The sequence below is a fragment of the Rhinopithecus roxellana genome, chromosome 5 (assembly GCF_007565055.1).
Source record: "Rhinopithecus roxellana isolate Shanxi Qingling chromosome 5, ASM756505v1, whole genome shotgun sequence".
NCBI classification, from domain to species: domain Eukaryota; kingdom Metazoa; phylum Chordata; class Mammalia; order Primates; family Cercopithecidae; genus Rhinopithecus; species Rhinopithecus roxellana.
The window spans coordinates 170,190,079-170,217,267 of NC_044553.1; the positions used below are offsets into that span (position 1 = coordinate 170,190,079).

Genomic DNA, 27,189 nt, shown 5'->3' on the forward strand with positions numbered 1-27,189 from the left:
CTGGACGTGGTGGTGGGCACCTGTAATCCCAGCTACTAGGGAGGCTGATGCAGGAGAATCGCTTGAACCCAGGAGATGGAGGTTGCAGTGAGTGGAGATCACTCCACTGCACTCCAGCCTGGGCGACAGAGCAAAACTCTGTCTCAAAAATAAAGGAAAAAAAAAAAAAGACTCTTTACACATTACACATGGTACTGTATGGAAAAGATTGTCAACACTAAGGAAGAGAACTTCTACGAGAGAACATCATGAGAATCTGGAAGGATTACATAGTTGAAAATGCCATCATTGTTACAGAAAAAGCTGTGAAAGCCATCAAGCCTGAGGCAATAAATTCCCACTGGAGAAAACGGGGTTCAGATGTTGTGCATGACCTCACTGGATTTACCACAGAGCCATTCAAGGAAATAATGAAAGAGATTGTGGATATGCAAAAAAGGTGTGTAGGAGTGAAGAGTTCAAAATATGAATCTTGGCTGCGTGCAGTGGCTCATACCTGTAATCCCAACACTTTGGGAAGCCAAGGTGGGTGGATTGCTTGAGACTTGGAGTTCAAGACCAGCCTGGACAACATGGTGAAACCCCATTTCCACAAAAAATACAAAAATTATACAGGTGTGGTGGTGCACACCTGAAGGCCCAGCTACTTGAGAGGCTGAGGTGGGAGCATCACTTGAGCCCAGGACGTCGAGGCTACAGTGAGCCATGATCATGCCACTGCACTACAGCCAGGGCAACAGAGCAAGAGCCTGCCAAAATAATAATAATAATAATAATAATAATAATAATAATAATAAAAGATACGAATCTTGAAGAAGCTCAAGAGCTAATAGACATCACACTAGAGGAATGAACAGAAGACAGCTTGATGGAGACGAGTGCTTCTGAAGCAATGCCAGACAATGAGGACGAAGACATAGAAGAAGCAGCACCAGCAAACAAATTGACATTAGACAATCTGGCAGGAGGGTCCAATTATTCAAGACTGCTCTTGACTTCTTTTATGACATGAACCCTCCCATGATTCAGGCACTGATACTAAAGTACATGGTCAAAGGAGGATTGGTACCATATAGAAACAATTTTAGAGAAATGAAAAAGCCAGACAGAAATTATGATATATTTCTATAAAGTTACACTGAAGGTGCCTGCCTGCCTCTCTTGTCTTCCCTTCCACCTCCACCACCACTTCCACCTCTGCCACCTGAGACAGCAATGCCAACCCCTCTTCTCCCTCCTCCCCTTCAGCCTACTCAACATGAAGATGAGGATAGACTTTTTTTTGGAAACACAATCTTGCTCTGTCACCCAGGCCTTGGCTCACTGCAACCTCCATCTCCCTGGTTCAGCCTCCTGAGTAGTCAGGACTACAGGCGTGCACCACCACACCCGGCTAATTTTTGTATTTTTAGTAGAGATGGGGTTTCGCCATGTTGGCCGGGCTGGTCTCCAACACTTGACCTGTCCGCCTCAGCCTCCCAAAGTGCCGGGATTACAGGCATGAGCCACCATGCCTGGCTGAGGATAGACTTGTATAATGTTTCACTTCTACTTAATGAATAGTAAATATGTTTTCTCTTCCTTATGATTTTCTTTTTAAAAATTTAATTAAAAAAATTTTTTTGGAGACGGGCTCTCACTATGTTGCCTGGGCTGGTGTCGAACTCTTGGCCTCAAGTGATCTTCCTGCCTGGACCTCCTAATGTGCTGGGATTATAGGCACAAGCCATTGTCTCCAGTCAGTTTCCTTAATAACATCTTCTCTAGCTGACTTTATTGTGATAATTTAGTATATAACACATATAACATGTAAGATACACGTTAATTGTTTATGTTATTGGTAAGGCTTCTGGTCAGCAGAGTTAAGTTTTGGGGGAGTTGAAAGTTATATGTGGATTTTCAACGGTGCAGGGGTCAGCGCCCCTAGCCGTCACACTCTTCCGGGTTTAAGTATGTATATATAAATAATTTTGGAAAAGACACTGCAGCAACTGCTAACAGCAATTACCTCCTAGTGGAGGAACTGAGTGACTGGAAGCTGGGATTGACAGGCAGACCGTCCACTGCAGGTCCTTTGCTTCCGAAGTTTAAACTGTCCAACTGCATGAAGGTTTTGCCTAAATATAAGTACTTATTTATAAATAGGTCTAAGTTATTCTAAGTGGGTAGAGTTGTATGCATGTGGATATCGGTGGGCAAGGGTAATCCAGAGGAAGGAACAGCCAGGGCAAAGGCGTGTAGGAGAGAAAGCTGGCTGCAAAGCCTCCTGTGCCTGGGGACAGTGGCAGCACTTCACAAACATTGCACCGGGCTCATCAGGCCTCCATGTTGCATTCCAATCAGCGGGAGAATTTCACAGTCCCAGGTACAAGCTCTGTTTGGACAGGCCTGTGGCACTGAGTCAGCACTGAGCTGGGGTACTTTATCTACTCTGTTTCATTTACACCTTGGTCCAATCCCAAAGAGTAGGTCTTAGGGATGATGTCTACTGGACAGAGAAGAATGAAGCTCAGAGAGGTTAAATAACTTGCCCAAGGTCATAGAGCCATGAAGCAGCCTGGGTGGACCTAGGGCTGTGTATTACTTCCTTTCCAGAATTCTATAGATCAGAGTGGGAAAAGGTGGGGAGTGGGTGGAAACAGTGAAGCACCCAAGAGTGAGCAGCCAGGCTCTTCCCTGCATTTTCTTGGCCAGCCCCTCCTGCTTCTACCCAGGTTGTTATCTGGCCTGGGCCCCATCCACAACCCCCACTGGACCCCCGCTGGCCGAAGGCAGGAAAGAGGCACAGATGGCAGGCGGGGACGAGGCCCCCAGCCAGGCTCACCCAGCTGTCGCTTTGGAGAGCACCATGCATCTCGCCCTCCTCCTCCTCCATTGAACAATTGGGAGCTGGCCAGCCTGGCCCCAGCTGTTCCCTCTCCCTGGTCCAGGGCTCCTACCGACCCAAGCTTCAGGAGGTTCTGTCTCCAGGGGAGGAGAAGCACAGAGTTTCAGAATGTCAGAGCTGGCAAGACCTCAGAGGACAACGGGCCCAACATCTCATTTTACAGATGGGGAAACTGAGGCCCAGAAAGGCAAAGGAACTCACCCAAGGTTACAAAGAAGCAGGCAGAGAAGCTAGGTTTCCTAACTGCCAGTGAAGCCTTAGGAGTTTGGGGAGCCCCACAGGAATAAAGGGTGCTCAGGTCTATTGCACTGCTCCCTCCCCACCAACTTTCGGCCACACAGTTCTGTCTGTCCTGATTTTAAACAATATTCCCCTCTGATTTTATTTCCAAGGTCTGTAACCTGAATGGGGCCACAGACCCTGTTAGGAGGTTTGTGAGCCTGGGTAGGAGAAAACTTCCATCTATATTTTCACTAGCCTCTAACTGAAATCTCACATTTCCTTTGTGTATAAATGTAGGCAGCAAACCCCAACAGGATTACTTGAACCTATAATGTGTTCACCAACAGATATCACAGATATTTTCAGATCACTCCTGCTACTGTTATCTCAAAATATTTATGCTTATCATGACTTTGAAATTAGAGTCATTACTGTGTCCTACACTCAATCATGGTGCGTAATGCATTGATAGAAAAGCACTTATACTACTACAGCACAGTTCTGGTATACATTTTGATAACTGTATTTCCTTTTTTTTTTTTTTTGAGACAGGATCTCATTTTGCACCCAGGCTAGAGTGCAGTGGCATAAGCAGGGCTCACTGCAGCCTCGACCTTCCCGGGTTTCAGTGATTTCCCACCTCAGCCTCCCAAGTATCTGGGACTACTAGCATATGCCACCACACCTGGCTAATTTTTTTGTATTTCGTGGAGATGGTGTCTTGCTGTGTTGCCCAGGCTGGTCCCAAACTCCTGGGCTCAAGCAGTCCTTCCACCTTGGCCTCCCAAAGTGCTGGGATTACAGGTGTGAGCCACTGTGCTTGGCCTGTGTTTCATATAATTGGCTTCTTTTGTAATCCTATTGTGTATACTTAAAAACTTTATTCTGTGAAGGGGTCTATGAGTTTTTTCTAGACTGCCAAAAGGATCTATGCCTGACTCCCCTAAAAGTTCATCTGTTTTATTTGAACAAAATTATTCAGTGTTAAAAACTAAAGTTTGTGAACTTTTGTACTCCGTCTGTGACCTCATAACATTAAGGCAGAATTCTCACGAGATAAATGAGCAAACTGGGGAGCAGGGGGACTGGACCCTAGGTGGGGAGGGTGCATCAGAGCCCAGCAAGCCAGGATCACACCAGCAGACTTGCACTGAAAGGTTTGCCCTGAGCCAGGCACCTTCCAGGCTTTATGTAACACCTCACTGAATCCTCAGAACAGCCTCGGGGTTAGGACTAGCATGGCTCTCATTCTGCAGCAAAGGAAATCTAGGCACAGATCAGTTAGATAACTTGCCCAAAGAACATGGCTGGCAAATGGTAGAATCAGGATTGAAAGCCAGGCCAGCTGATGCAGACCCTGCACACCTAATCACTGGGCGCACTGCCTCCCTGTCCAGGTAGATGGAGCTTCCCACGGGAAGTCTCTAAGGTGTTGCTGTTGTCTGGGAGCTTCTCTTGGTGGGGCAATGAGGAGTGGGAAATGGGATGGTTCTGAAGCATTTGCTGCCAGGATCAATCATCGGACACATGGGGCACTAACTAGCTGTGCAGCCCTGACCAAGTATCTTGCCCTCTCTGGGCCTCCGTGTCTCCATCCATAAATTGCAGTTTTAAGCACTACCCTTCCATACCTTCCACCTCTCATGCTCACCTGACGACCCACTTGGAAACTCAGGCACAGGTTGCTTAGCAACTGGAATCAAGGTCTTGGCTGAGTGGAATGGAAAGCGGGGAGACAAGAAGTGCTATGTGATGCTGATGTCACAGAGCTGTCTCTTGACATGTGAGGCTGTGAATGCTGGGATCAACCCTTCTTCCTCCCACACCCCTCCATCAAGTCAAGAGCCTTGGGATGGGAGCCAGTGGTGGGAGGGTGGGGTGGTGGTGGGGGTGGTCAGGGACATGAGGAAGGCCATCTGGAAATGGAAACTGCCCTAAGGACTAAATCAGGCCTGAAGTTTCTCAGGCAGGGCAAACAGGCAGCCATTGTTCTGGAAGCTGCCAGGAGAAAGGCCAGTGGTAGGAGCCTTGGCCAAGGCCTCTGGGCCCCAACTGCCCCCAGGGCAAAGCTCTGTTTCAAGCCAGGCAACCTTAGTTCCACCCCCCACACCCCTCCTGCACCCTAAATCATTTTTGTTCCTTGAAGTGCTGAGAGTCACTGACACATGAGGAGGGTGCTTCCAAAGCTACAGGCTCCGACGAGACACAACAGCAAGTCACTGCCTGGCCTCCTGTTGGGGGGCTTGGGGATGGCTGCCCTTTGTGGAAAGATCTCCTGCAGACTGAAATTCCACTATTATCGACACATTCCTTTAGGTCTCAAGAGTTTGGTCTCCTTAAATCTCACCCTAACCTCCACCAAATGCAAATTCCCTTGGTAACGGAAAGCCATTGTTATCATCAACACCTTAGTAGATGTGAGTTTGGACTCTGAGAAGTGGCTGAGGGCAAGGATTCTGGGGAAGGGGGCCAGAGGGTGTCCAGGCAGGTCATGCAACCTTGGATAAGACACTTCTCCTTTTTGGGATCAGGACTTGTTGTGGGCACAACAAGGTGGTTGGAATATATGATCCCTGGGGTCCCCTCTGACTCTGGCATTGTGTTAATGGAAGACTGGGATTGGGGCACTGGGGAGGTGGGCCGGTGAGAGGCATGGACTGTGAGGACTGTGTGGCTTCAGCCTGGCTCAGAGCACAGAGCTCATGCTCATTCAATGGGGCTGTGCCTCCGTCTGAGGCAGCTAGACCCCACAGAGCCCCTGTCTCAATTCCAGCACCGCTTTCTCCCACCAGCCTGGGTCTTTTAATAATAGAAGCAATATAGCTCAGATTTGTTGAGTACTTGCTCTATGCCAGGCACTGCGATAAAACCTTTACATGCTACGTTAAACCCTGGCAGGCAGTCCAACTCCAGATAAACAGGCAGGCTGGCTTGAGAGGGGCACCACCAGGCTCCATGGCAGCCCTGGACCCTACCTAGAATCCCTCACCTCCAGGCACCCAGCCTGGCATGGCCACCCTAGTCATGCCTCCCTGGAGGCCCTGCACCCACCATCCCTGTACCCTTTTAGGCACAAATGGCTTGCCTATGGGTGCCTTCCCCTTGATGTAGCTCACTGCTAGGAATACTCAGGGACTGTGCCTGACAACAGTAGCAGGAAGGCCAAAGACAAGGCTCCCACTTGCTGGCCACAGGCTCCAAAGCTCACCAAAGCTAACAGGCTATTGCTAGGATGGGGAGGACTAGAGATGGGTAACAGTCCTTGGCATCACCATGGCTCCCATTTACCAGCACGTACTATGGGCCAGGCTATGTGCTAAGCGCTTTTGACAGCACCTTATTTAATCATCGCAGCACCCTGAGAAGCATGCACTATTATTATTTCACAAACAGGGAAACTGAGAAGCAGACGTTAGATGCCTAGGGTTTCACAGCTGAGGGGTGGAGCTACAACTTCCAAAGGTATGGGAGGCTCCAGGCCCTAGAGGGAAAATGGGTAGCAGATCAAGCAGACTGGCCGATGCTTCAGAGGCCAGGGCAGTGCCTCTGGGCAGAGTTAGGGCCGATGGCTTGACTTCACAGAGTCCTAGTGAACCAGCTACTATAATTTTACTATAATTTCCAGCCTCCCTGGCTCTGCAAGAAATGAGAGGGATTGAGCCAGGAAGACAGCTCAGCTGTAGACCCTGGCCCAAGGCAGAGGGATGGATTCTTTGACCTCCCATGATGCCCACCAGCCAGGCTGCATCTCTGGCCCCCTGGACTCCAAATCCAGAGAACGTGCATCCTATAACCTTGTAATAAAATAAGAGAGCGACACTTCCATTTCTGCTGAAGGGCTTGCCTTCACTTTCCTCAAAAATCAGCAGCCATTCTTCCAAAAAAGGAAAAACACAAAGCAATGCTGTCAATCTCGGGCCTCAGACAAATGAAATAAAGTTGCGACTTTTCTCTTTGAGAGCATAATTCTCCTCCCTTTTCCAAAGTCACTTACTGTACATTCAGGCTGTCACGGGCTTTGAGATGCAAATTGCACCAAGCGGAAGGCAGCCTGAAGAACAAAGAACGATTGAGGAAAGATCTGAAAATTGGATTTGGAAAAGGCTCTCTGAATTCCCTTGGAGAGGCGGAGACCTCACTGCAGAGCAGTGATGAAGATTCAGGCTTTTTTTTGTTGTTTTTTTTTCTGAGGGAGAGAAGGTTTGAGGAGCTCAGTGCTGATTGTGGGGGAGTGATGGGGTGTTACAGAAATCTGGAATGGGAATGAAGGCTTTGGGTGAGCAAACAAAATATTATTTCATTACAGTCCTCAGTACTGAGCTGGGCACCTTTCCTCCCAATCCTTCTTTTAATATTAGGCCTCAGACATGATGTGAGCTATGGAGCTAATTGATCCACGAACTTCTAGATTCAACTCCAAAGTTAAGAACAGGTGGGCCATGCAATATCATTCTAAGGGCTTTCAGGGGAGGATGCAGCCCCTTTCAGTCCGGGCAGCCCCTGTAGGGTGCTGCATTCTCCCTAGGATCTGGTGGGGATGAGCTGCCAGGATCAGCAAAGAAGAGACCCCAGCTCAGGGTAGATGGGCACCTGCTTCTGTGACTTGGCCACAGGTCAGCCCAATGGCCCCTTGGCTGAGGATCTACTGCGAGCCAGCCCCCGTGCAAACCAGATACGTTTCCCACCCCAGGGGCCTCTCAGTCCAAGAGAGGCAGCCAACTGCACTATAAACTCCAGGTGGTCAAGACTTGGTGTTGTCCCCTGCTTCCTCTTTGGTTGAGGAACTCTGACTGAAACCTAGCAGGCATTCAATACCCATCTGTTGGATGGATGGGTGGGTCGGTGGGCCAGTTTTGCCTCCTGACCTCTGGAGTGATGCTATCTTGTCTGGACCTCTCCTCCAGGACCCCACCCCTGCTTCTCCTTGCCAACTAGAATTGTTGCTTCATTCCTTCAGAGAGTAAGCTTCCCCAAGATCTGCTGCACTTGTATGGCGTTTGGAAACATCTATTCTCTTGGCTTCCAAAAGAGATGGACACACGGGGTGTCAGCTCATCAGAGAGGTGTAGTAAAGTGCTGATTGAATTGTTCAAGGAAATCCTCTAAGACATCCAAATGGCAGTAATAATAATACAAGGCACATTTATAGAAATGCTCCCCTCTAATCCTCTGTAAGGTGGGCAGGCACATGACTGGGAGAGCCCTGGGCTAAATTCTGACTCTGCTACTTGTGGGCTGTGACTTTTCTGAGCCTCTGTTTCTTTATTTGTAAAGCGGGGAGAATAAGTATACTTTCATCGTAGAATTTGAGGTGAGATTCAAACAGAGCAGGTACGTTAGATCCTCAGAATTTCCTCAGGCCACACTATTGCGGCGGGGAAGGAGAATGCACCACCCCAGCCCCAGAGACCCGGTGTATAGCTGGGACTGAGAGTGGCTGGGTTATAGGGAGAACCCAGACTCTTGATATCTAGGCCAGGTTTCTTCTCTTTCTGCCAGGTGCCAGTTGGGGTAGCAGGTAGCTCTGGTTCTAACCCTGGTCTTCCTGTGGCCTGGATCTGGAGGTGGCAGGCAGTCCTGGTGAAGTGCGGCAGGAAAGGGGTGGTTAATCAGGCTGCTGGGCACAGCGCCTGCTCTCTGGAATACTCATAAGGCCTCTCCAGCTGTGCCAGGCAATCAGGGTGCTGATTGCTCCCCCATCTGCAACTTAACATTCCACTCCAGAGAGCTGGCGGCTGAATGTTAACTAGGGGAAAAAGCAGGCACTGGCCTTCACAACAGCAGCGTGAATAAGAGACCTAGGGAAGACAGAGCCACTCCTTCGAGATCTGCCAGCCAGAACTTATCTGTTTACCAGCATCATGGGCGGTGGAAAGAATCGTGGATTCAGAAATAAGTGAGCTGGTTTGGGGTCCACACTGTATGCCCGGCTCTACCCACCTGCTGAGAGGATCAATGAACACAGAGTTTGCTGGAACTCGAGAGTGCTATACAAAGGCAAAGCATCATCGCGGTTGTTTGTAGTTGTTGTGGACATGGCTTCCTACTCTGCAGAAGAATTTTTAATCATAATTACAGAAATCTCAAGCAAGCTGGCTTTGGAGGAAATCGAGCAAGGAGAGAAAAGCTCTGTGGAAGGTTCTGAGCCTCCCTCAGGAGGTGTGGCCTCGGGGCAGGGATTTGGGGATCCTGGGCAGGTGCTATTCGCTTCTGGCCCAAATCTCTTAGAAAAGCAAGCAAGGAATGAGAGGAGACGCTCGATAGTAGAGGGAAAAAATTTAGAGAAGAACTAAGACAATTCTCTGCGGCTGATGTTTGCTCAAGACAAAAATCTAGAGCCATTCAGCATAGGGACAACACTGTCCCACCATCAGTTAATAGCTCATAACTAACGCTCAAAGTGATGATTTGCAGTCACCGAGAAATGGCCAAACTCTTTTCTGTGTTTGAATTGAATACAGGAAAGCTGTTTTCAGGGAAATTTCTGTCAAACTGAGGGGGTGAAAACTGGAGCTAAAATAATCTGACCCTTCTCCTTCCTTGAAAATCGGCTAGCGTGGAACATCTCCACCGCTGCGAGATCAACGAAGGGTTCCGCATTGGGCCTGACTGCCTCCCTCTCCTCGCACCCCCTGCACCAACCGGGAGGCTGTCCCACGCTTGCAGGCCCAGCCCTGGCCACAGAGGGCGGTAGAGGGACAGCCGTGGCCTGGGCAGCAGGGAAAGCAGGTGTTGGCTCCAATACCTAAGCCACTCCACTTTGGAGGCGAGACCCTTCGTCCCATAGTCCCCAGACTCAGGGTCCTGCCTGAAACTACTTGAGCCTCGCAGATCAAGGAGCTGCCTTACCCTCCCACGGAGTCAAGAACCCACCCCACCCCTCGCCATGCCTTCACTATGGGTCCTGCAGTTCTGTTTCAACTTTCTGCGGCGAGCCCATATTCAGGTGTTACTCTGGGAGGAAACATTTGCAACATACATTAGGGAGGGCTGATGTTCAAGGAAGATGAAGACATTCATCTGGCCAGAGGGCAGCAGGCAAACCGAGCGGATGGGGCCCCTCTAGTCCATACCGGTGCACACACTACACTGAGCCCCTCTCCGGCCTGCAGGGCCTCTGAAACTTCAGGGGCTCCCTCTTCACATCAGCGAATTGCCTTTATTTTTTCGAAAGTACAAAACGTTAAGTACTCGTAAGAAATTTAGATCATATAGCTAAGGGAAAAGAAAATTACAGAGCACTCATGCTCCCAATACTTGGGAGATAGCATAACTTTTGACATTTGATGTATATTTTTTCAGTCGCTTCCAGATAGGTAAATAGTTTTTGTTTTTGTTTTTGAGACGGAATCTCGTTCTGTCGCCAGGCTGGAGTGCAGTTCCGCGATCTCGGCTCACTACAACCTCCCGCTCCCAGGTTCACGGGATTCTCCTGCCTCAGCCTCCCAAGTAGCTGGGATTATAGGCACGCACCATCATGCCCAGCTAATTTTTGTATTTTTAGTAGAGACGGGGTTTCACCACGTTGGCCAGGAATGTCTCGATCTCTCTTTCTCTCTCTCTCTCTTTTTTTTTTTAGACGGAGTTTCATTCTTGTTGCCCAGGCTGGAATGCAGTGGCATGATCTTGGCTCACTGCAACCTCTGCCTCCCGGGTTCAAGCGATTCTCCTGCCTCAGCCTCCTGAGTAGCTGGGATTCCGGGCATGTGCCACCATACCCAGCTAATTTTGTATTTTTAGTAGAGACGGAGTTTCTCCATGTTGGTCAGGATGGTATCGAACTCCTGACCTCAGGCGATCTGCCCGCCTCGGCCTCCCAAAGTGCTGGGATTATAGGGGATAAATATTTTTAATGTGATTAATCATATATTGCATTTCTTCACATAACAGTGTATCATATAAATAGTTTTCTCTTGTTAAATATTACTCTGCATCTCTGGTCCTCAGTGTATGGTCTGGGGGCCTCTGGAGATCCCCGAGACCATTTTATGCAGTCCACTGGGTCAAAAGTATTTTCCTAATAATAAGACATTATCTGCCATTTCACTCTCCTTCTCTCTCTCGAGTGTATAGTGGGGTTTTCCAAAGGCTGCATAATGTGTGCTATGCAAAGCCAGCCAGCTGTCTTCTAATAAGCCAGACTAATATTAAAGAGATTTACAAAAGTGTAAAATGATACCATTCTTCTCATTAACTTTTTTGTCTTAAAAAAAGTTATTTTTAATAAAAATGTTTTTCAGGAGAACATGAAATAGACTTATAATTATGTAAGTTAATAAATATATATTTTAAAATTCCTTCATTTTTATTTTGAATATGCTAAATATTGATAGGTATAACCCATATAAACAAAAGTTCTTTGGGATCCTCGATAATCATTAAGAGTGGAAAGTGATCCTGAGACTGAACGCTGGAGAACGGGACTGCTCTACAGCATCATTTTAATGACTGCATAGTGTCCCTTTGTGTGGCTTTTTCCTAATTTGTTTACCACATTTCCTGATTGATGGACCTGCAAGTTCTTTCCAACCTTTCACTATCATAAAAACGCTGCACATTCAGTACTCACGTAAAGTGAAAACTTCTTGAAATGAGAGAAAACAAGAGAAATCAGTTGGTAGTGTGAGTTGTCACAATGAGTGTATGATTACTCAAGTTAAACAAAATGTATTACAGCATGTGAACAAATAAAGTTGAAAAAAAGATGTATATCAAATACACCTTATATGTATGTATATATAGCATATTTCTATCTCTAGAGAGAGAGACAAACTCTGTAAAGAGCACTTTCTTTTCTGCTGTCCATGAAGTGTTTACAAAATGTGTTCATATTCTAGACCAGTGCTACTGACAGTGTAAAACATTTCGTTACCATTACAGAAATTGAGAGGAAGCGTTTAGAAACGTTTAAGCAATTTGACAGAGAAACTTTATTTTTATTGAATATAATTTAAAAATTGAGGCTTGTAAAAATAATCGAGTACTAAAAAATGCTGCACACATAGTTTTTAAATACACTTGGGAATATTTCTGTAGGATGGATTCCTAAAGTGGAATTGCTAGGTCAGTAGACATGCACCTTTAAATATTAATAGAAATTGCCAACTTGCCTCGTTTACATCTTACCAAGAGTGTATTTGAGCAGCTGCTCTCTCACACCTTTGGCAATACTGATGATTATTACTCTTTTAAATCTTTTCCAATTAGTAGGTTAAAATATATATTTTGCCTTCTATGAATTGCTTATTCATATCTCCTTCCCTCCCTCCCTCCCTCCTTCCCTCCCTCCCTTCTTTCTTTCTCTTTCTCTCTCTCTCTCTCTTTCTTTCTTTCTGACAGAGTCTCGCTCTACTGCCCAGGCTGGAGTGCAGTGGGGCAATTTCCGCTCACTGCAAGCTCCGCCTCCTGGGTTCACACCATTCACACCACCATTCACCGGCCTCAGCTTCCCGAGTAGCTGGGACTACAGCCGCCTGCCACTACACCTGGCTAATTTTCTTTTTGTATTTTTAGTAGAGATGGGGTTTCACTGGGTTAGCCAGGATGGTCTTGATCTCCTGACCTCGTGATCTGCCCACCTCCGCCTCCCAAAGTGCTAGGATTACAGATGTAAGCCACCACGCCCCACCTTTTCTCCCTTTCTTTCCTTTCTTTCTTTCTTTCGAGCTAGAATCTTGTTCTGTCACCCAGGCTGGAGTGCAGTAATGCGATCTTGCCCACTGCAACCTCCGCCTCCCGGGTTCAAGCAATTCTCCTGTCTCAGCCTCCCAAGTAGCTGGGACTACAGGCACATGCCATCACGCCCAGCTAATTTTTGTATTTTTAGTAGAGACGAGGCTAGGTTTCACCATATTGGTCAGGCTGGTCTCGAACTCTTGACCTCAGGTGATCCACCCACCTCGGCCTCCCAAAGTGCTAGGATTTACAGGCATGAGCCACCACGCCCAGCCCCTTCCTTCCTTCCTCCCTCCCTCCCTCCCTCCCTGCCTTCCTTCCTCCCTTCCTTCCTTCCTTCCTTCCTTCCTTCCTTCCTTCCTTCCTTCCTTCCTTCCTTTGAGACAGGATTTTTCTCCATTGCCCAGGTTGGAGTGCAGTGGAGTGATCATAGCTCACTACAGCCTCCAGTTCCTGGGCTCAAGCAATGCTCCCACCTCAGCCTCCCAAGTAGCTGGGACTTCAGGGCAAGCCACCATGCCCAGTTAATTTTTCTTGTTTTTTCTTTTCTTTTTTTTTCACTTTGTAGAAACAGGGTCTCAGGGTCTCACTATGTTGCCCAGACTGGTCTCAAACTCCTGGGCTTAAGCGATCCTCCTGCCTTAGCCTCCCAAAGTGTTGGGATTACAGGCGTGAGCCACGGCACCTGGCCCCAGTCCCATTTTTCTTTTTCTTTTCTTTTCTTTTTTCTTTTTTTTTGAGACAGAGTTTCAATCTTGTTGCCCAGGCTGGAGTGCAATGGCACAATCTCGGCTCACCACAACCTCTGCCTCCCGGGTTCAAGTGATTCTCCTGCCTCAGCCTTCCAGGTAGCTGGGATTACAGGCACGCGCCATCACGCCTGGCTAATTTTGTATTTTTAGTAGAGACGGGGTTTCTCCATGTTGGTCAGGCTGGCCTCAAACTCCCGACCTCAGGTGATCCACCCACCTTGGTCTCCCAAAGTGCTGGGATTATAGGCATGAGCCACCGTGCCCGGCCACGTTCTTGTTCTTGTTGATTTTTCTGGAACTCTTTGTATATTCTTCACAGGAATACTTTGTCTATTCTATATTGCAAATATTGTAGTCAAGTATGTGGCTTGAGTTTTCATTTTGTTTAGGTGTCTCATTGTAGTACAGAAACTATCTTTTAAAAATTTACTCTAATCTATTCATTTTCTTTATGATTTTGGGGATTCCTGTCTTTCTTAGGAAGCCTTTCTTCATTGCATGATTTTAAACATGCACTCCATTTTCCTCTAAAACACTTGTAGCTTTTCTTATTTTAAATGTTTAGATATTGAATGCATCTGGAACTAATTTTTGTTATGGTATGAGGTATTGACTGCTGACCCTTGTGAGCCTAATGTGGAGTATGGCAGGGTGCCGGCAATAGGTTTGAGCCTCAGTAAGAACCAGCCCACATGTTCCTGGGGACCTGCAGGCATGGATGGATGGAGCTGAGTGTGTGCCTGAGGCAACAGTGATCTGAGGCCATCTGATTCAGGAGGGAAGGGAAGCTGCACCTGAGGATCCTTCCGAATGTGTTAGAGCAGCTGTGAGCCTTTGCGAGGTTGACCAGCAGAGTGGATAACTTTCCCAAAAAAGTAACCAAACGTCCTTAACATGTTCTGTGGTTCACTAGAAGCTTCACATCTATTATCTCACTTAAGGCCAACATGGCAGATGTAGGCAGAGGAGGATTTCTCATCCTGCTTTTACCATTACAGGAAAATAAAGGTCAGAGAAGTGAAGTGACATGTGCACGGTCCCAAATCTGGCAAGTGCAGAACCCAGACCTCCCACCACCAAGTGCATGCTCCTCGGACCTCTCTGTGCATCAGGTTCTGTCCTCAGTGTCCCTGCAGCTGCCTCTTTGGTGGAAAGGAAGATCTGGTCTAAGCCTTTTCCAAATCTGTGCTCCCCCACTGTGGGTAGGAGAGACTGGAAAAATCCATCCTCCACCACCAGCTGACAGTGAATTTTGAGAACCAAGGCTTCCTTCCACATGTACCTCTTCCTCCCCCTGAGCGATTTGGCGGAGGGTGGGAGTGGGGATGAGTCAAGCTGGGAAGGGGGAACTCAGCCATAAACAAGTGGGACTGACAGTGAGCACTTTCCCTGAAGCGCGTGACCTCCCACAGGCCTCCAGGGACTCCGCCTGAATGGCTTTGGCTTAAAAATTTCATGATCTAGGCTTTGCAGATTTAATCTGTTATATTCACGTAAGCAGCTGCAGAAAGGGGAAATCTTTAGCTAGGAGGTGGAGGATGGGGAAGAAGGTAAATTATTTCCAGTCTCTCAGTGGAGAGCAATTAAAAAAAAAATGAGTGGGCCGGGCACGGTGGCTCATGCCTGTAATCCCAGCACTTTGGGAGCCGTGGTGGGCAGATCACCTGAGGTCAGGAGTTCGAGACCAGCCTGACCAACATGGTGAAACCCCATCTCTACTAAAAATACAAAAATTAGCCAGGTACGGTGGCACACGCCTGCAATCCCAGCTACTCGGGAGGCTGAGGCAGGAGAATTGCTTGAACCTGGGAGGCAGAGGTTGCATGAGCCGAGATCGCGCCATTGCACTCCAGCCTATACAACAGAGCAAGACTCCATTTCAAAAAAAAAAGGGTATAATTTTTGCAGTTGCTCAGTGTATAATACTTATGGCTGGGTCTCCATCCCTTCTGGCTCCAAACCAAGAGGACACTCAGGACACAGAGTGACAGAGCTAGACCTGGTCTTGGACATCAGAGTGTTCCACTCCTTCAGGGAATGGAACCTTGTATACACCAAGGGAGTGGCTTGTCCAAGTGCACACCTTTAGGTAAGCTCTGGAAAGAGATCTCAGGTCTCCCGGATCCAGGGCCTGTACTTGTTCTGTTGAATCTCAGGAAAATCCTGGAGAAGGCATAGCCACTAGATACTTGATGAGGAAGTAAAAGGTGGGAACTCAGAGAGAAGTAGGGTCAACAGGCCTAAGAGAGACCAAGGATGGCTCCTCTGCCCTGGAGCTGCCCGTGGAGTGAAGGTAGGGGCCACCTACCTGCTCCAGGGGGATGACGAGGAAGGAGCCGCCCCCTGCGCTCTCAGTGACGATGGCCAGGAAGCGGGCGTTGACGGCACAGAAGTGGTTGTCATGCACATTCTTCGTGATGGGGATCCCATCGAAGCAGTGCTCCCGGTTGGCCACCTTCCCGTAGACATTCCGGAACTTGGAGCTACGGTATTGCGGACGCCAGGACATCTGTAAGTGTTCAGGAGAGACAAGGGTCAGGCTGGGCCCTGTGCCACGAAGGGCCTGGGCTGGGCTCTGGGGGGAGGGAAGTTGCGGCTCAGACGTGCAGCAGGTGAGCAGGTCCTGGGTCCCCCATCAGGAAGAGGTGGAAAGGAAGAAGCATCCAAGAATTCAGGGCACACTCATAGGCCCAGCCCGTTCTAGTGGGTTTAATCTTTGAATAAAATCTTACAAGAACAAAGATTGGCATAGGGGCTTTTGGTACACAGGCCCACCCCACTTTCTAGAAAGGCTGTAGGGTCGTTTTACTACCCAGGAACCTATCATGTGATAGAGCAAAGCAAGAACGCAGACAGACTTCCTCCTGAGTATCCGGAACTGTGCTCGGTTCAGTATGGGAGGTGCGGACAGCAGAAGCCAGTGTTCACCAAGATTGAGGACAAGGCCCACAGCAGGAGTGGGGTGGGGAGATGTCTCTCCTTGTGCAAGAAGGCAACCCCCCACCCACTGTCATCCTCTCAGATTATCTAGCATTTCTAATCCACAGGTACACCCTCAGAAATCTCTGAGTCCTGGATGTTATCATCACATCATCAGGCACAGAGAGGTTAAGTGACTTGTCCAAGGCTACACAGCTAAGTAGGGCCATGAACACAGGTCTCCTGACTGGAAATCCGAGACTCCTCCTATGCCAGATTACCCGTTGAAGCAAGGTTTCTCAGCATGTGGCCCACAGATCACCTGTATCAAAGTCATCTGGGGTGGGGGAAGTCGCTGGGCTTCCTATGTCATTCATAAGAAATGCTGATTCCTGGATCCCAATCTAGACCTACTGAATCCAATATTTTGAGGATGCAGCCCAGGAATCAGTACTTTTCCATCACAGCTAGAGAGTCTCATGTGATGACAAAGCACACGATTAAAGCGATCTGGATTGCTGAGTCACTACATGAGTCATTGCTGTCTTGGAGCACTTACAGAATCCATAGCAGACTTTGCATGAGTGACAAACTTTTGTGATATAAGCCGCTATGATTTTGGAGTTAATTTGTTATTACAGCATATCCTAGCCTGTTCTAACTGGTATACTTTGTACAGTTTTTTTTTTGTTTTTTTCTTTTTGTTTGTTTGTTTTTGAGACGGGGTCTCCCTCTGTCTCCCAGGCTGGAGTGCAATGGCGCGATCTCGGCTCACTGCAACCTCTGTCTCCCAGGTTCAAGTGATTCTCCCACCTCAGCCTCCTGAGTAGCTGGGATTACAGGGACCCACCACCACGCCCAGCTAATTTTTGCATTTGTAGTAGAGACAGATTTCACCATGTTGGTCAGGCTGGTCTTGAACTCCTGACCTCAGCTGATCCATCTGACCCGGCCTCCCAAAGTGCTGGGATTACAGGCGTGAGCCATGGTGCTGCCCGGCCTGCATTTGATTTAAATCAAGCCAAGAGCTAAGTCACAAAGGCCTCTTTATTGAAGGAAGAAGTTCAGAATCCAGAAGGAGAATCCCAGGGAAGTCACTCCTCACCTTCAGGCAAATCCTCTTCCACCAGTTCTCTGGGCCCCAACCCCTGCCTCTCCACTGCCTCTTCTCCACTTCCCAAGGTTGCCCTCCATCCCACTGGGCCAGTCTCCCTGCTCTACTTCCCTGTCTTTGCCCACGCTGTGTCCCTGTCCCTCCTGCCTTCTCTCTCTGCTGAGTTCTGCCCCAGACTGTCTGGATAAAGTCATGCTGGAGAGGCAAGAGCATTGGCTGGGAGGCTGGTAGGTCACTGCCCTTTTCCCTCCCCAGGCAGACTGTGTGCCCTCAGGCAAGCCCCTCCCGTCCCCAGGCTGACTGTGTGCCCTCAGGCAAGCCCCTCCCATCCCCAGACTGACTGTGTGACCTCAGGCAAGGCCTTTCCCTCTCCTCCCCAGGCTGTGTGACCTCAGGCAAGCCTCTCCCCTCCCTCCCCAAGCTGAAGGGAAAGCAGGCAAGGCTCTCCCTTCCCCAAGCACTGGCTCCTCATCAGGACACAAACTATTCCCAAAGTGGGGTCCCAGGTGGTCCTTTACATGGTTACAGAGATGAAGTTAATTTTAGCCAGTCATGTGTTTATTTTAAATTGCTTTAGAAAAAATATAACTTGCATGTCAAATCCATGGTTTCACAGATACTACTGCTAATGAGGCTAAGTTTCAAAAAGTGAATCAATTCAAAGAAAAATACAGTATGAAAAATATAGTATGGGTGGTTGGTGGACCTGGCAAAAGTTTAATCTGAAGTGAGGACACTAGGTATTGCTCTGCCTTTTCCATGCAGAACATTCTTGATGCCACAGTTTCCACACAAGAGAAAGGAGGTGTTGAGCTTGCTCACTCCAACCTCCTGTTCCTTGCTAGTGCAGTCCTAGCTTGGAATGTCTTCTCTGTGCAGCCAACTCTCAGCCTTTAAGGCCCGACTCACTCTGATCTACATAGCCCACAGTGACCTACTCGGAATCCGCAGACAGCCGGCACCTCTCCTGGGGCTCCTAGTCTAGAGCTTGTCCTAGCCTCTCCCATCCTGGGGGTGTGTCGCTGCTCTGTGATGGCAGGAAGTGATACTAGGGGCTTCTGAAAGGGACTGAAGACTAGTGTGCACTTTTCCCAGGCAGCCTAGGTGAGTCTTGGAGGCCATGGGGAGACCTGCTGGGCAACTGACCTGGTGGCAGGCCCAGCCCATCCATGAAGGGAGTCCAGCTTAGTGGGGAGACAGATGACACAGTTCAGCATCCACCAGAACCCAAGGCTCAGGGAGCCACAGGGATGGCAAGTTCTGTCTCCAACCCCAGCACAGCCTGTGGCTGGGCACCGGGGATGGTCTGCACAAGGCCTGTTTCTAGACTGAGTGCCCAGTTCTGTGCTCTTCCCAGTGCAGACTTCACCGCAGGCTCTCCCTGGGGGACAACAAGGGGAAGGGTCACAAGAACTGGACTGAAAGCCACGCAGACCTAGATTCAAATCCCAACCCTGCTGTGTGACTTGGGCAAGTCACTTAACTTCTCTATGCCACCTCCATCTACTCCCATATTAAAGAGGCTAGCGGGCATGGTGGGAAGCACCTGTAATCCCAGCTACTTGGGAGGCTGAGGCAGGAGAACTGCTTGAACCCGGGTAGCAGAGGTTGCAGTGAGCCGAGATTGCACCACTGCACTCCAGCCTGGGCAACAGAATGAGACTCTGTCTCAAAAAAAAAAAAAAAAAAAAGAGGCTAGGCTGGGTGAGGTGAGTCACTCCTGTAATCCCAGCACCTTGGGGGGCTGAGGAGGACAGATCGCTTGAACCCAGGAGTTGGAGACACTAACCTGAGCAACATGGCAAAACTCTGTCTCTACCAAAAACATACAAAGTTAGCCAGGCATAGTACTATGCAACTATAGTCTCGGCTACTTGGGAGGCTGAGGTGGGAGGATGGCTTGAGCCTGGGAGGTGGAGGTTGCAGTGAGCTGAGTTGCACCACTGCACTACCCGCCTGGGCGACAGTGCTGAACGCTGTCTCAAAATAAATAAATAAATAAAATAAAATAAAGGTGGCTAATCATCCCCATCACCTCCAAGGGCTTGGTAGAAGCCAATGCCAAGCTGCTTGCCATGTGCCCAGCACAGGACATGCTGACCTGAGAGGCTCTCCTGAGCCCACCAGGCAAGGTCCACAAGTACCCCAGGTTCCTCAGGTGGAGCGCTCAGCGGCCCGCAGTTTCTGTGCCTGTTTTCCCATCTGACTTCACCCCTTCCTCGTCCACCCTCCCCCTTCTCCTTTTCCCTGCTCCTTCTGCTTCCTCCCACTCTCTGCCCTTCTTTCCTCTCTCTCCCATCTCCTCATCTCCCCAGTCCTCAGGATGTGGACACAGGAAGGAAGCATCTGTGGTGAAGGCTCTGGTGTGCACACTTGTGGTCTTCTTGAATGACTCCTTACCCATCTCCTGTTGCCCCCACAGCCCAGCTAGCACTTCTGAACTGGATGCTGCATCCCAGGGGACCACAGCACTCAGGCTCAGGGTGAGCAGGCATGTTCTCCCACTGAGCATATTCCCCGGGGATGGGCCTGGGCAGGCCCTAGAATGAGGCAGGCCTGCTTCCTGGAAAGAATGGAGAGTGTCTGTCTCTCAGCAAGCCTGGGCTGGCCTCTCCACCGTGGCTGGTAGGCTGGGGCTGGATCTCCATGGAGATTCTCTCTGCTGGGCCTTTGGAAGGGCCAGGGGAAGGGAAGTCAGGGGCTGCTATTGATCAATGGCTCTACATCCCTGGGCCTGGAACTCCACTCCACGTGAACCTATGCACAGGTGTTCACACAGGACCCTGAGCTGGGAGTCTGCAGTCCTGGCTCCGCTCCCCATTCAGACTCCTACTGACCTTGGGAAAGACACTTTGCTGCTTCAAGCACCAGCTGCTCCTCCCCCTCTACCCCATCCCTTCTCTTTCTTTCTACCTCTGTGGAATTATGGGAAAAGAACTTGCAAAAATCATGACTCCTGCCTCCTTATTGCTTCCTTAAGCATTTCCTACAAAGGAGGGCAATTTCCTTAGCACGTCACCATCGTCGCATCCAAGAAAACTGACCATTCCTCAATACCATGTAATGCCCAGTCCGTGTTTACATTTCCCCCAAATACCTTCTACAGCTATTTTAGTTTCTGAACTAAGATTCAGTGAATCCTAGGTTCCCCTGTTGCATTTGGTTGTGAATTCTCTTTTGCCTTCTTTAACCTAAAATACTCCTAGCACCATGTTTTTTTTTTTTTTTTTTAAATGGCATTGCCTTTTGAAAGATACCAGCTCAGTCGTCTTATAAAACGTTCCAAAGATTTGTCTCATGATGCTTCAGGGCATTGCTAAGGTTGTTCCTGTATCCCTTGTAAACTTTAAGAGTTAGGTCTAAGGCCTTGATTTGATTCAGGTTACAATGTCTCCATTATTATTTACTTGGCTTTGGTAGAGCATGAGAAAGGAGAGGGGAGGGCAGAGGGAATGTGTAAGCACACACTTGGTCTGGCTGGTGGCAGTGAGGAGGCCACCTGGCCAGTGCCAAGGGTTTGTTCTGGAAGGTGATGGACAGAGGCTGGAAGGCCAAGCCAGGCACCAGTACACTCTGTAGGCCAAAGCTGGGTGTCTGCAGAAGGATCTGCATTACTAAGGGGCTAACCTCATCCCTGCCGAGACCTCAAAGGGAAATCAGTGGGGGCGGTCAAGAGGTGACCTGAAAATCTGGCCCTTTGCCTTTACCCCTGAAGCCCTGCCCAGATACTGATAGATTCCCCCCGACTGGTTCTAGTGAAAGCAGAACACACTCTCTCTGAATCTTTTAGGACAAATGAGCACAAGACACAAGATTGGGACATATTGGTTTTGAGATTGGTTTTCAAGATTGGTTTTGAACTCCGTAAAAGAAAGGATGTCCTTAATGGTTAGAGCTGCCTAACTTGGAAAAAGAAGCTACCTTGATAGGTAATGAGCTTCCTATCTCTGGGGGGAAGGGGGGGTTTCAAGATTTAAGTGGACGACCTCTGACCAAGGACGATGTGGATTACTGAGTGGAACTAGATCACCTTCCAGCCCTGAGATAATAGAGTTCCTGTACTTTATTAAACACATGATGTTGGAACAGAGAGGAGCTTTGAGGTCTACCATGCTGGTTCTACCACCCTCCCTGGCTGGGGGTCTTCCTCCTCTATATTTCCCTACCCCAGTTGGGTTGCTGTGACCCTGAATGACAACAGCTCTTACATGGCAATAGCCACCTCCTCTTAGGGCGTCCCACAGAGCTGATTAATGCTTGGCACTTATTTCAAGCTTTAGATATGCATGTTTTCTGTCTCCAGTTACTGGATTGTAAGTTACCAGATCATCCAACTTCTTCTGGCCCCTGCACAGCCCCACCTGACTCCATGCCTGGTTCAGGGCTCCCTTATAGCTAAGCCTCATAGTGACTCTGGCTGAATCACCTCTCAGTACGGTAGGGGGGCAAGAGCCAAGGTCAGGCCCAAGGAGGTGCCTCCTTCAGGGAATTCACCCTAGGGCTGTGACTTCAGCCTGCTGAGGTTTTGCATTTTATTTTCAGGCTGATGTGCTGCCTTGCCCACAGGATGAGGGTCTGGTCCTTACCCTACCTCATGAGCCCTTCCTCTACCACGTTCTTCCTTCTGGTCATGCAGCCCTGTCTCCAATAGGCTCCCTGTCACCAGAATACCGACACCTCGGAACCCAGTACTGCTGTCAGGCTGAGGCCTAGTGAGTCCCTTGCTGTTGACAGCACAGAATCAGCAAGGGATCAGTGCCTGTAGAACCACCCTGAAAAGCCCACCCACAGTCATGATCCTCTCCAGACACCACCTCAGTCAGCCCCGCTGCTGTCCAGCAGGCAGAGCTAGGCAGGTGCTATAATCCCATTTACAACAGAGTGTCTGTGTGGCTAATGGAGGAGTTAAGAGACTTGTCCAAAGTCACAAGCTATCAAAATGGTGTAGCCAAGACTTCAGCCAAGAACTTCTGACTCTTAGTCTACTTCTCTTTCCAATACAACACACATCTTCTCCTCCTTCAGCCTCTCCACCTCAACTCTTACCCCTCCCCAATAGCTCCATAAATCCAGGCCCCTACACAAAAGTGTAAAGAAACTGTATAGCAGGGAGGGTTTTAGGAGTCAGAAAGAATCCAGTGGTTTCTATCTTGGCTCTGCTACTTGTTAGTTGTACGACTTTGGACTACCTACTCAACCTGTCTGAATATCAGTTTTCTTAAAATGAGAATAATGTCATCCAGCTCACTGGATACAATGAAGTGACCAAATACAAATTCCTTGGCAAAGTGTCTGGCCCAGGATGGGTGCTTGCTAAACACTAGCTCTACCCTCTCTCCTCCTGTGAGGGAGAGTCTCTGACTTCAAATAATCAAATGTTTACTTGGGAAGGTCAGGCTTTGCCAGGAGGAGGAGGACAGGGCTGGGCTGGGCTGGTCTGAGGGTCAGGAGAGGGAGGGAGAGGTTCTGGATTCCAGATGTGCACAGTTGCTGGGCCTGCTCCCTGGCAGCCTCTCCCTGGGCCCAGGGCCATCCTGGTCTCCCTCCCAGATGGGGAGGGCCCGGAAGGAAGAAGTATTCATTTTGCAGCTAAATGGCCCTTATAGCCTCTCAAGAAATGTAGGATAGCTTTTTTTCTCTTCTGAGATAATCACTATGTATACTCCACATGGAAGCAAATTGTATCCTGTCCTCGGATCTCAAAAATGATTTATTGTGGCCAGTGGGTGCATTTTCTAGATGATGACATGAGCAAAATTTAGTTTTTAACTGGAACACAAAAATGTAAGAGAGCACTTTTTTTCAGTTTCTGACTCAGGTGAAGGGGCAATGTGGCTACATTCATATCAAAGGGCTGGGAGTAAGCCCCCTGGAAAAGAGCTGTGTAATGTGGGGAGCCCAGGAGACCTCTCAGATCTGCCCTGGTAGCTCCCATGGGGCAGCCCATCACGATATATGACAGAGCCATTCCCGGGTCATGTGCTGTCAGAGAAAGACTGGCACTTTCCATCTTGTTTGGTCACTAGCTGTGTGACCTGGGACAAGCCACCTTCCTTCTCCGGGCTCAGTGTCCTCTTCTGTGATATGTGAGTATCAACTGACCTGGGTCCTGGAATCTGTATGAGGATGGAACATGAGAACACAAGAGAAAATAATATGGCACTGTCATGAAGGAAGACACTGCTATCAACAGCTCCATCTCATCCACAGCATTCTGGGTTGTGAGCAAGAGCTGATCATCTGTTCCTCCTCCACCCAGGAAGGTTGGACACACAGGAAGAACACAGTGAATATTTCCAAACTGGAGGGAGCAGAGGGAACCAGCCCACAGTCCCGAGGGGCTCGCCAGCCTGGGCAGTAATTCCCAGTGGACTTCAAGCTTCAGTGTCCTCCTCTGTAAAATGAGAAAGCCAAACAGACAATGGGAGATGCATGAACTGTGCCATTTCCCTCAGCACAGCATCTCTCAGACCCCTGCCCTGACCATTTCCAAACTTGGTTATGCATCAGAATCATCTGGGAAATGTGTTATGAAGGCATGTATCTGTGGAACCAATATTTGGGAGTATCTCCTCTTGCCTGTGTCCCTTAGAGTAGGCTAAAACTGCACTGTCCTATATGGTAGCTACCAGCCACATGCAGCTGTTTAAATTCAGATTAATTAAAATTAAATGGAAAATTCCTCCTCAGAGTAACCACATATCAAGAGCTCAATAGGCACATATGGCTAGTGGCTACCATATGGGACAGCAGAGATTACAGAGCATTTCCATCACTGCAGTGTGTTCCATTGGACAGCACTGGGAGAAAAGACATCAATTAGCTCCTAAAAGTCATCAGTTAGCTCCTAAAAGTCATCAGTTAGCTCCTAAAAGTCATCAGTTAGCTCCTAAAAGTCCTAAATCCTGAAAGAAAAGAATCAGTCCAAACCTCCACTCCTGGAAGTTCCTGGGTGGGGTGTACAGGGACTTAGGAAGGCTGTAATTTGGAGTCACTCCACTGTCTTTCTCTGCATCTCTGGCAAACATGGAATTCTTGGGTTCCAGACCAGTTCTCCCATCAACTCAGAGGGCCTCTCGGGCAAGCCCCTCATTCTTCTCTCCCAGGAAATGGGAATTCCTCCTCACCACCCAGCTCTGTCCTGCCTCCCTCATGCTATCAGGGAGTGGATCAAAGCCAAGTGGGAACAGGCAGGGCTGGGATGGCGCCTTCTCAACAGTCTCTAGAGGGGAGGTTTATGCAGCATGCATCCACCACCCAGTGCAAGCCCAGCCAGAGACACGGTCTATTCTGTACCAGGCCTCTGCCCGAATCCCTGCAGCCTTTCCTGCTCTGGTGAACAAGGCCGGACATGTAAGGCTGTAGCCTCCTCTACCTCAGTCTCTTCAAGACAGCTTCCCACCTCCCCCAAGACGGTCACTGGGAAGTCTTTCCCGAGGCCCCCAGATTTCATGCTGTGCTCCCCTTGCTCCTGGTTCACCACACTGACAACAACCAACATGTGTTTAGTGCTCATGATGAGCTGAGCATCTTACATTCATTATATCCTCCAATCCTTAAAATAACCCTGAGAAATAAGTACAATTATTATCCCCATTTCCAGACGTGACTGGGTTTGTCCAAGTCACTGAAGTGGAGGAGCTGGGATCTGATTCAGAGCTGTCACCGAGGTCTCTCCTTTACTTGTCTGCTCCCCAACTATCCTGGCTGTTGTTGAGGGCAGGAACTGCACCTCATTCCTCCTATTTTTCCAGGCTTCCCATTGGGCCTAACATCATCTTGATAAATGATTACGAAATATACGAGTGAGGGAAGAAATTGGAGGGCAGGGACAAGGAAGAGCAACCCAAGTCTTTGCCTCAGGGCCTACAAAAGTCCCTTTGGAGCTCCAGATCGGGAACCTCGTCCATCTCCATGTTCACAGGACCAGATCCCACAATATTCACTCTGCGCAGAGAGCCAGGAAAAGGAAATGTCTGCCTCCTCTGGGCCTAACTTTTTCTCCATGTGGTCCTGACACAAAAAGGTTTTGAAGGAACCGTATCCTGTCAGAGCAGAAAAGGACTCAGGTCCACTAAATCCAGCCTCTCATTTCATAGACCCAGAGAGGAGGAGCGACTCGTCCAAGGTCACACAGTATTGTCTCTGGATGGCCGGTCCACACTGCAAGCTTCCTGCCCTGGGGTGGTAGAATCTGGTGCCGCCACCTCTTCCCTGCAGGCAGATCCCATGGGAGTCTATCCGGGCAGGCAGTGGCAGAGCAGAACCCAGGCCTGCTGGGAAGGATCCATGCTCCATTGAGGTTCTGAGTTCTGTGTTTCTCTGACCAGGCAGAGAGGGGCGGTGGAGCTCAAAACACAGGCCCAACAGATGGTTTCTATTTGCAGCCACTGAGGCTGGTCTGTGCCAGACTCCTGACCTATTTTGAGGAACTGAGGGCCCTGCTGGCTCAGAGATGGCCTCCAACTTGCACCCCCTCAGCCCAAAGTCTGGCAGGAGATCAAATGGGTGGTTCAAGTCCAGTGGGGAGAGGAGTGAAGGTGGAAAACCTTTGAAAATGAGGCCAGCATGGATGGTCTGCAAGCTCGAGCTCCAGGGGACAGGTCCTTGGAGTGTGAGCCCCAAGTCATCTGCCTCAGAATCACCTGAAGTGTTTGTAGAAATGCAGGCTCCTGGGCCCCACTTCCAGCCTGCAGAATCACACATCGTGGGAATAAGCTAGGGAATGTGCATTTTAACCAAGCCCACCAGGTGATTCCTGCTTGGGATCTTTGCTGTCCAATGGACCGCCTGTGGACCAATAGCTACCTGGAAGCTGGTTAGAAATGGAGAATCCCAGGCCCCACCCTTGACTCAAATCAGAATCTACGGTTGAACACGGTGTAGTCCAGGTGGTTCACATAGATGATTAAATTGAGAATCACTCTCCAGCCCAGTGCTTCTCAAACTTGCACGTGCATCACAGTTACCCGGTGGGCTTATGAAAACACAGATTGCTGAGGCCCCTTGTTTCTGATTCAGGAAGTCGAGGGTGGGGCCCGAGAATCTGCATCCCTAACTCACTGCCAGGTGATGGTGAAGCTACTGGTCCCGGAACCAGACTTTGGTCCTTGAGCGGCACTGCAAGGAGCACCGGGCCCTCTGAAGCTTCAGCTCTGTGACTTTGCATCTGTCCCTTTACCTCCCAGTTCCTCCATCAGAAAAATGGATATAATTCATATTTTTCCTAGGATGGTTAGGAGGATCTAGTGAAATAATACTGTGTGTGAACGTGCTTTGCTAACCATGACTGCTCAACAAAGATTATTTTACCAATCAATCTGCACCTTCAAAAGTGCTTTGGGTTTGCCCTTGACAACCACCCTGCCGGCCAGCGAGTGAGTAAAAGAGCTGGGCCTAATGCATCCCTCGAGGGCTTTCTTCTGTATTTCTAGAATGTCATGCACAAGATCGTGCGCACGGCAAGTGCTTAATAAGGGCTGGTGGAATTCAACCCAGGACTTCTGGTTTTCAGCCCTATTCTCTTTCCACGGCAGGTCCTACTTCTCACACCCTCCTTCATGGCCTCCGGCCTCTTGGTAGGTGAGGCTGAGCAACTTTTTTAAAAGGCTGTTTCATAG

General features: G+C 49.0%; 1 protein-coding gene across 1 annotated transcript in view; it reads right to left on the minus strand.

The window, feature by feature from the left end:
- The window catches only part of CORO2B (coronin 2B), a 151,149-nt gene that overhangs the window by 66,447 nt on the left and 57,513 nt on the right, over positions 1 to 27,189 (minus strand). The window contains exon 2 of the mRNA XM_030931680.1: positions 15,845 to 16,045. Within this exon, the coding sequence (XP_030787540.1) occupies positions 15,845 to 16,045 (201 nt within the window). The remainder of the gene's footprint in view (positions 1 to 15,844; positions 16,046 to 27,189) is intronic.